This window comes from Frieseomelitta varia, unplaced genomic scaffold (assembly GCF_011392965.1).
Source record: "Frieseomelitta varia isolate USP_RPSP 00005682 unplaced genomic scaffold, Fvar_1.2 scaffold_255, whole genome shotgun sequence".
NCBI classification, from domain to species: domain Eukaryota; kingdom Metazoa; phylum Arthropoda; class Insecta; order Hymenoptera; family Apidae; genus Frieseomelitta; species Frieseomelitta varia.
In genome coordinates this window covers 68,527-78,387 of record NW_025109985.1, presented here as the reverse complement: position 1 = coordinate 78,387, position 9,861 = coordinate 68,527, and the positions used below count along the sequence as shown (strand labels likewise).

The 9,861-nt window shown below is 38.3% G+C and overlaps 1 protein-coding gene and 2 long non-coding RNA genes across 22 annotated transcripts in view; 1 reads left to right on the top strand and 2 right to left on the bottom strand.

The window, feature by feature from the left end:
* LOC122528705 (plasma membrane calcium-transporting ATPase 3) overlaps nucleotides 1–9,861 on the top strand; it is a 60,191-nt gene that overhangs the window by 28,258 nt on the left and 22,072 nt on the right. For 6 of the 20 annotated variants that reach the window (XR_006306641.1, XR_006306639.1, XR_006306640.1 and 3 more), the window contains exon 14: nucleotides 8,715–8,783. The exons of 11 other annotated variants lie outside the window; for them this stretch is intronic. Coding sequence is in view for 4 of the 9 variants with exons in the window: in XM_043654097.1 (XP_043510032.1) it covers nucleotides 8,715–8,783 (69 nt within the window). In the remaining 5 variants the exon portion in view is untranslated. Of the gene's footprint in view, nucleotides 1–58; nucleotides 3,487–5,892; nucleotides 6,103–8,714; nucleotides 8,784–9,861 lie in introns of those variants that run through there. 3 more of the 20 variants (XM_043654107.1, XM_043654096.1, XM_043654095.1) reach the window with 3 other exon arrangements.
* Nucleotides 4,825–5,977, bottom strand: LOC122528721. Its single transcript, XR_006306653.1, has 2 exons — nucleotides 5,889–5,977; nucleotides 4,825–5,775 (listed from the first exon to the last, which is right to left on the bottom strand). It is a non-coding gene; the product is annotated as an uncharacterized LOC122528721 (long non-coding RNA).
* LOC122528720 lies at nucleotides 6,404–8,998 on the bottom strand. Its single transcript, XR_006306652.1, has 2 exons — nucleotides 6,688–8,998; nucleotides 6,404–6,599 (listed from the first exon to the last, which is right to left on the bottom strand). It is a non-coding gene; the product is annotated as an uncharacterized LOC122528720 (long non-coding RNA).

Sequence of the window (9,861 nt, the reverse complement as noted above, 5' to 3'; positions counted from 1 at the left end):
TTTAAAAAAAAAAAAAAAAAAAAAAAAAAAGAAAGAAAAAAAGAGAAAAAAACGAAAGAAACAAAAAGGCAGCTTTGCGTGTCACCACTGTACACACACTCTCCCCCTCTTGCCTCCCCCCTAAATTCTCTGCCCCTTTTTTTCTCTCATCGTCATCGTCGTCGCCATCGTTATTATTATTATTATTATTATTAGTATTATTATTATTAATTATTATTATTATTAATTATTATTATTATTATTAATTATTATTATTATTAGTAGTAGTATGATTATCGTTACTATTAGTCTCATCCTCTCTCATCTTTTATTTTTTTTTCTTTTTGCCTACCCTATCTATCGTCAATCTGTGACGTGGTCATCGATCATCTCTTCTTTGTACGTGCTCTTTTTTCTCTCTCTCTCTCTCTCTTTCTCTCTTTGTGTCTCCGTCTTTATCTCTGCCACTTTTCTCATTTCGTGTTAGCGTTCTCTGTCAAGGTTTTATTACTCCTCCTGGGGCCCTAGACCCAGAGTCTGCCCCGAAGGTGAATCTCTTCGTTGCTCGTCTTGCAACGACGACCACTGATGATACTCAGTCGATGGTAATAACCTGCGCTCCAGGTTTCCACGTGTCGTAATTTTTTCAATTAGTTGCTGACAGCTTTGTCCAGTGGGTCCAATTTTCGCCGACACGTCTCTTCTCATATACACACACGTTTTTCTTTTGTACTGCAACAGATTTCAAAGAATCGTCCCATCTCTCTTCTTTCTTTTTTGCATCTATGATGCCCAAGGAATATCTGTATTATCTCTTTGCAACACGATTGTTTCACTGACAACGAGATGGGTAGGTTCTTCTTACCTTTTGTTCTTCTTCTGCATTTCACTGGCCAGAGTGTTTCAACTTCATTCTCTCAAATCTTTGTGAGATCTAGCTCTTCTCGTATCTTCATTCCAACTTTATTCTGACAAACGATCGTCCTTTTTTATCCGAGAGACCATTGGATTCTCCACGATAGCTTTCTTCTTGTTGTTTCTTCAAGGAAGAACGTTTTTATCCCAGGGACAAGACACACCTCCGTTCTTCTTTCTTCTTCCTCCCTTATGTCAAAGAGATTTGCCTCTTTGGGAGAGAGAGCTGCTTAAAGTACTTAAAGCTCGTTTCGAATACAAATGGGCCTCCTTCTCTCCCCTCTATTCAGCCTGTGTGTTCCGTCCGAGCTTCTTCAGACTTCATTCAGCCTTCCTCGTGTTCCCATTTGGGAAACCGAGCAACAAAAAAAATAAGACAATATATATATATATATATACACACACAGACGTGTACACGTATGTTCAAACAGAATTGTCATTCCATTTCAAAAGCTATAAACAAGAAGCTCTCAGACACACAATAAAGATGGTTTGAGATTCTTCCATCCAGTCGAAACTAACTCTTCTTCTCAGTTAACCTTTCGTTGGATCATATTTATTGTACAAATATATACAGACGTTTATATACGAGCGTGTAAGATAGAGGAGCTGTCAGTGCATTCTTTTTTTCTTTTTTTTTTTTTTTTCCCCTTTAACCCTCACCTTTTCTTCTGTCCACCTTCGTTCTGACATTTTAAGTTCTCTGACATACATACATATATATATATATTTGTTTTCTTCTTCATTTTTTTTTGTGAACGTATAGCGCGTCTCATTCGAAGCTCACTTTAAGTTTCAATGTGCCACAGACAACGCCCAGTATAACGAATGAAATCCATTGAAGCATCAGGCTGCGACTGCCTACTTGTCTGCGCGCACGTCGGTCTGGCTTAAAGCGCTTGCTTGCTTCACCTAGTATGTCTCTTCACGCTACCCATTCATTCACTCACATGATCCTTTTGCTCGCCTGCTTGTCTCTGTTTCTTTGTGAAACTCGACCGATGGTGAAACTAACTGCAGTGTGTCGGCGCGGTTTTCCCTTCTTTTTTTTTTCTTCGTCCGTCGTTTCCAACCATTGTTAGAAGTAGCAAACGTCTGTTCAGTTTTTCTCGTAGAGAGAGGCTGTTTTGCAATCTTCTAAGGGAGTCTGTTGTCGCAACGACAGACAGTGTCTCAGTACTTACTCTTCCCTCTGGATGCCTGTATACATGTTACTGTTCGTCAATGCTTTTGCACTGAGAGAATGCAGAGCTGCGGCTGTTTCCATATATTTTGAGGTGATTGATCAGGAAGCTCTAGCAAACTATCATTGTCCAGTAGATCACTTGTCGTTAGGAGTATCGGTACAGGGTGTTTATAAAGTCTCTGGGTAATTGGCCAATTGGTCGTCTCGTTCGCTTGATAAGAGGACATTGTCTAAACTTGCCAGATTATCCGCCAGGCTCAATATAAATTGGAGAACGAGTGAAATTACAAAATCAATAATAACATACAAAGACCACACTGTGTACACGGAGGGGGAGACAATTGAAGAGTGTCCTTTTGAGGAAGGGATCCCTCGAGTTGAATTTTGAAAACTGACAAGTATGTTCTGTCGTGAAGCAACAACAATGGTGTTATTGTAACAGCCATAAAGTCCATCAATGTTGAGGAGTTTGGAGAGTCTCAGAGACGAGTTAAGACTCCATAGACACTCTGTACAGCGTACACGCGATGCTCAGTGTCTGAGCTAATAAAGGAATCGTTCTGTAGCTCAGTTTCTCTAGAACCTGGATGGGTTTCCAGTGTGAGTGATCCAAAAAAAAAAGAAAGAAAACACGTGGGTGAGATGTTAGATAAAAACGAAAAGAATCTCGCGAAAAGGAAAGGGACAAGACGGCACGAGAAAGTACTTAACCGCGAGATCGGACGCCTCGTCGCTGCCCTCTGGTTTCTCTTCTTCCACTCGAAGAAGCTCGAACGAAACATCGACTCGTCCCGATTGCCCAACAGTGTCTGAAAATGTTCAAAAGTTGCAAATTCCGAGAAGATGCTCGAGACCGTGTTTCATTTTGTGTGTGTCGAATTTTAATTCACCTTGGTTTCTCGCGTTCAAGAGGAAGAGAAGAGAGGATTAAGCTGCAAGGAAGTGAAGAGTCCTAAATGAGTTGGAAGAAGAATCCTAAAATTGGAAACTAGTGGTCTGTAGAGAAAAAGAAAGTGTCTGGAAGTTTCGAGGTTTCGTCGAGGAAATTACTGGAGGTCATCGACAGGAAGGAGCGTTCGTCATCGACAGGTGTTGATATCTTCGTTTGTGCCCGGATAACGAACGGAGAAACGTGACGAATTTATATATATATATACATATTCTTTAATCGCTTTGATTCTGATTAACAGAAAGAGTCTAGCGCTAATTTAATTCATTTTTTTTATTATTGACCCCCTTGAAAACCGGGTGTGCGTCAGTACGTGCGAAGCACTTTGACTTAAGAGATCGACATCCACTGCCAGGGTTGTTGCAAAAGAAAGAAACGAAAGTCGATCTCTCTGCAAAGAAAGGCAATGATATTATTTCACGGTTCGTGAGGGAGAGCCGGTGAAAACGAGGGGCGAGAAAGAAAGCGGTCAGTCTTCTCTCCTCAAAGAGTTGCAACCAGTCGAACAGAAAAGAAGAAGAGTCGGCAATAAACCGATTTGCGAGTGATTTCAAGTGGTTCTTGGAAATGTGCTACTGCTTCTGACCATTCCTATACTTGCTCGTGAAGAGTGTGAACGAGATGGGCAGCACGTTGTCTGTCGAGCCCCTCGTCTCCTCCCTCGAACGCTGGAAGGAAGATTTTTTTTTAGAATTTAGAAAGAAACTCGAATCGAATGAATTTCAATTTATGCTGTCTTCGACTTATCTTTTTATTCCAACTGCCGCCTGTGTGTACCATAAACTCTGCCCATATTGTTTGCTGTTCTCTGTATGGTTTTCTCATTGCGAGTCGTTTTGTCTCGTCAATTGAACAAAAACACAGAGAGAGATAACTGTGTTTCGTTCGAGTTCTTCTCGCAAAGATGATGTTCACACTTCCAAGTGTTCCGAGTGATCGTGGAGTTGAAGTTGTCTCGTTCCCAACTCTCGCCCCCATTCCCCTCGTTTAAACTGTGTGTCCCAATGGCCCTCCTGTTTTTGGTGGGATCACCTGTTTCGATTCACATTGAAATTCACTGTCAAATAAATATTTATGAATATTCAAGTGAGACGAAGTTTCGAGATGGGGAATGGAAATAGATGATGTGCTTGTAAATCATTACAGTTGTTAAGGGGTTGTCTGTCTAGTTGCAGATTCTGTGTTTAACAAAAGGAGAGGCCGATTCAGTTTTTGACATTGACGCATTTTAAAATTAATTGTTACATTGGAACGATGAAAATGATTATAACGATACACGTAGAGAGTATAATACATACATATATATTATATATTATGTATGTATTTATATATATAAATATACTATATATATATATATAATATATTTGTAATACATATATAACAATATATAATATATTATGCATACATTTATATGTAAATATATTATATATCATGTATATATTTATATATATAAATATATTATATATATCACATAGGTATATAATACATATATAATTAATTTTTAATTATTATTAGCGACTATTATTATTATTATTATTGTTATTATATAAAATAAAGTTTAAGACACGTTACTCGAATGTTATATTTGATTGAAAACCGATCAGCAGAGGGTGCATGAACGTTCTTAGGTGTGGTTTCTTTTTTATTCATTATATCGTTGTACGTCCCTCTTCTTCTTTCTTCTACATGACGAAAAAAGCAAATGTGCGTCGCGGTTGTTTGTTTAACTGTGATGTATTAAACCTCCGCGTTCTCACATTCTTCTTTGTGCAAACGTACATAATGGATATTTTTCCATGTGAAACAGATCTACTCTTGTGCTCAAGCGATGAAAGAATACTTGTACATACGTGCTCTGCGAAGTTTCACAATTTTGACAGCGTGTATAAATACTCAGTGTCGTGTAGGTTCTTTTATTTAACTTAATCTCGTAGCTTTCTTTGCGGCTCGATTATCCAATATATTATATATGGCGAGCATGTAGCGAAATGCTGCACGATTTCGACAAGATTTCTTGGGATTTTCGTTCCGAGAGAACGTTCAGTGAAGCTGTTTTATGACAGTGATCGAGTGATCGACTAGATTAAGAGAGACATGCTGGAACAATAGTTATTGTTACAAGAGAGTATCGTGTAATTGTAAATAACTGTGAACTTGATCCAACTGATCTATCGCGGAGGATTGATTTGTGGTTCATTGGCCCCTCTACTGAACGGCGAGGACGAAAGCGCGTCTGCGAGGTCCGTTTCTCGGTTCGTGTCCTTAAAAAAAGAAACTAACAAATCTGCACAAATGACTTGGTGAATAAAGGTAAATACTTAAAATTCTTAAAAGCAGCTTGTCGCTGATCCGCACGTGCATTCTTGCTCTGAGAAACTGTCTCCCCTTTGAATTATTGTTTCAATTGTTTTCATGTATTATTTGTATCCTCAACTATAAACAGTTGACTTGAAACAGTAAACTCGAAGCAACGCTGAAATAATAATCCTATATTTTTTTCTTTTTATTCACCTTTATAGCCAAACATCTGTATAGATGTTCCAAGTACTAGGAAACAGTATTAGGACAGTATTTGTCTGATCGGTGTCAAGAAGAGAGTTGAATGAAAACGTTTGTCGACTGCGAAGGAGAATTCTTTTCACTTTCACATTTTCCTTTCTTTTCTTTCACTTTTCACTTGGTGTGTTATAACCTTACGTTTGCAACACAATGATCACCACGTTCATGATCTTTTGGCTGCTACGGACTGAAAAGAGAAACAAAAGTCTGCATTCTGAGATCAACCTTTTAGGCAACGCCTAATTTTCTTAAGTAGGAGAAATTTGAAGAAAAGAATAATCTGAATAATCTGTGTTTTACCAAGGAAAGATCACTTAAGATTGTCCGCTGTCTGTGCACACTGTGAGAAGAAAAAAACAAAGAAAAGCATTTCTGTGGTTTTTCTATACGCTTGGCTTACGTTAGACTCCGCTGCACAAAAAACACGCGATGTTCCTTCGAAGGTCGAGGAAATGAAAAGTGCAAGACTAATCTGACGTGTCTCACACGTTGTCCACCTACAAAAAAAAAAGAATAAGATTTTTGTCAAAGAACAAAGGAAAAGAAACGAGTCACGAGCTTAGTAGATAATCAATATATATCAATAAAAAAAATATATATATATCAATCAATATACATATTTCTGCCTTTTTCAACACTGATGAAATATATATTTTTCTAGTTGTTAAAAAAGAAGAAAATAAAATAGTGCGTCGTCAGTGTCGGGCAAAAAGTGTTGAGAGAAATGCATTTCTAGAAAGATACTCAAGGGCACTGTTTCCGGCTGTGAACGAAGGCAACATCATGCTTTCACCTCATTCTTTCATTTTCTTTCCTTTTCTTTTCTTCTTTCTTCACGCTCACCTAAACATTTTCTCTCACCTTTCGTGTCGTAGTCGCGTAAGTCGCCACTCTCGCTCGCAAATCGATTTACCTTCGCAGGGATTCCCAGAGTCCCTGGTTCTATTTCTTAATTAATTGAACTTGATCCGCACAATAGAACTTCCGCACCTTGAAACCAAACACACGCACCTTGGGGAAAAGAAGGAAAAAAAAAAAGAGAATTAATCAGTGAAATCCTGATGGAACAATCATTGAACGAAAATTATTGTTGGGATACCTGTGATCAGTTCTGTTGCAGGGTTCACCGATATTCGTTGGTTGCTCTTCGAGATAGCTTTAAAGCGTTGAATGCCTGTGAAAAAAAAAAAAGAAAGATATGATAGTTCTTTGGCTCGTTGGATTGTTATTTTGAAAGTTGTGCGCTCTTGAAGTTCATGCAATATTGCACAAGTCTACTGCACAGTACCAGCACAAGACCAACGCGTTTTGTGACTTGTGCACAATTAACAGAACGAGTTGATTTTGTCTCGACATCACATTTCATTTTCATTCGCATTATTAAGAAACAAAGCAAAGCACTGGACACGTAACAAGATATTTTACCTTCTCAAATGGACTGTGCGATATTTATAAACTTAGTGCTCGCGTAGCTTTTGAAATAAAAGATCCTCGAGGCCAGCGTTGAAATCTGAAATCCTCTGCTCTTTAAACAAACATTGAAAAGCTGCAAAGAGGAGTTATTGAACTCGACGTTTCTCCAAGTGAAATTGTGTATTTTGTAGCGAGTCCACGTCGGACCACGCATTGACCGTGCTACTAGCTGATACACTACCATAGTTGCATCAACTATGTATATTCTGTTAGGTCACTTTGTTAGACTATTACCATGTTTTATACATATATATATATATATTTACGCGGTGTTCTACCAACAATACAACTGGCTACGGCAGTATATTCGGGATATAAATCCCAAAAAAGTCTGCAAACACATTTTCCAGCGAATTTTTGAATTTTTTCTCGTTTCTGATCTGTTCTATTCGCTTTATCTGTTTTATCGTCTGGGGGGAGGATATTTTGTCGATGCCTGTGTTCAAGCTTAATCTAATCAGTGTTCTTTTACCATTTCTTGGCACTGTCCATGAAATGCTCTGCCATTACGTCGTGTAATGAAAAAAAGAAAAAGAAAAGATCATTGTTACACGTACGTAACTCTCCTCCTGTGCCTGTCCTTATTTTGTGAGCCATCGCGTTTGAAACGTTCGAATTTTTCGCAGAAAAGTGGATGAAATTCATCTCTCTCTCTCTCTCTCTTTCTCTCCCTCTCTCTCTCACTCTCTCTCTTTCTCTCGTTGGACGGATCAATCGGTTCAATCAGGATGAACTTTTCGAAGTTAACGTTACAAGACAATGGGACAAGGGGAATACGTACACGCGCACATTCCTAGAGATTTCTCGCCTCGACGATCACCTCGGCCCTCGAGGTGACGAACGAAAGCGTACATCGTACGAGGAACTTTGTCCATTCGGGAAATACGTTTATGCCTTACGTTGCATGAGAGCTCTATCCTCGGTTTTTTCGCTTGTCAATCTCTGTTATCTTTTTTTGAGTTTCTTTTTCTCCCCCCGCCCCATACATTTCACACGGGATTCTCACACATTCCTCGATATATTCACGTCTCGTGAACGATATCTATATATATATATATAATTATACGAAGAAAAGAAAAAACAGCAAGAAACTATTTTTTAAGCGTGATCGTTACGATCTTCTTTCTCAGTAAATCACTCGATGATCAGGCACTTTTTAGCTTCGCTATCTCTGAGTCTTTGCTTCCCGTATCGGTAAATACTTTGTCAGCGAAAGCACTTCCCAAAGAAGAAGAAAAAAAAAACATGACTGAGACGGTTGTCCCTTTCAATCAGTTTCACAAACAAGTCTGAACGAAATTTTCAAGTGTGGGTCGGAGACGATCGTCTTGGTTATCGGCCTTTCAAGCTCAATTCTTTTTCTTTTTTTTTTTTTTCACTTTCAGGGAAATTTCAAAGAGAGATAACCTCAGTCAGTTAAAAGGTGCCTACAGGCAGAGAGCTATTCGAAACTGGACCAAAGGTTTAGGAACGTTAACAAAGAGTTACATCTCTTTTCTTTTTCTTTTTTTTTCTCTCTATCTCTCTCTTTATCTCTCTCTTCTCTTTACGATTTTACTGACATTTCGAGAAAGTGTCTGTACTGCTAATAAGCGCGTTAAAACCGCTCGTTGCATCTAGTTATAACCATGATATTATCCTTTGCTCTTGAAGGTAATAGGTGGCGAGTTGCAGGAACGTTTGATACCAGTACCCTACAGCAAGAGTTCGACAGACCAAGCTGTAAGCGCTCCTCTCTGCTCTATCTTTCTCACTTTCGCCAAATCTTTATCTTATTTCTATCTGTCTTATTGTCTATCTGTCTGTCTGTCTGTCTGTATCTGTCTGTATCTGTCTACTATACTGCTTTTATTCTATGTTCACATACTCACACACACGTTATATACATATAATATACATATGCGCACACTTTTATACAGATACACATACATACATACAGAATTTCTCTCTCTTTCTCTTTCTCTTTCTCTTTTACTATATTTTTCTCTCTCGCTTTCTCTTTTTCTTTACTTATTCCGTTTCACTGTTTATCGAACGTTTATTACTCGCTCTCTGTGTGCCATCTGTTTATTGCTGCAGCATCTACTCTACAGCTTTTCACATGCTTCTTTCTCTCTATTCCCTTTGTATTGCTTTTTTTTTATGTTTCTTCTCTCTTCTTATTTTTATTTCGTAGTCCAACGGTAGCGATAATAATTTTCTTTGCCTTTGCATTCTTCTTCCAATAATTCAATCTATAATTTTTACTAACGTTACTTACAGGCCCTTTTGTTTCATTTCTACTTACCGACTTATGCTTCTACACAATCCCCTAAATCACGTTTATGACTCAACCACATGTACACAACCCACAGAACATTTTTCTGTGTGCGCACGCGCGCACACACGAGCTGATACTTGTCCGCTTTTGTTTCTCAGACTGTTTGTCTATCTCTTCGTGGATCTCGACACCTGGTGACACTTCATTTCTTTTATCAAATGATGACTTGACAATATACTTTGAGCTTATAGTTTTTGATAGAGTTACCAGTCCAGGCCTGTAAATAATTAGAGACGCACAGTACCAATTTTATAGCGTTTCAACTTGTATTGCAGGGAAAAAAAGAACGTGATACTACATTTCCACTAGTTTCAACCACCAAGGTTAATTAGTGCAATGTAGTATACAATTACACATATTACTATAGTTGCTAGCTGGCAGTTTTGCAAATCACCACGTGCATGAAAATGTAATTGTCACGAAAAATCAATCATCTGTTGAAGTAATCTTTTCTTTTTTTTTTTTTTTTTTTTGGTTTCT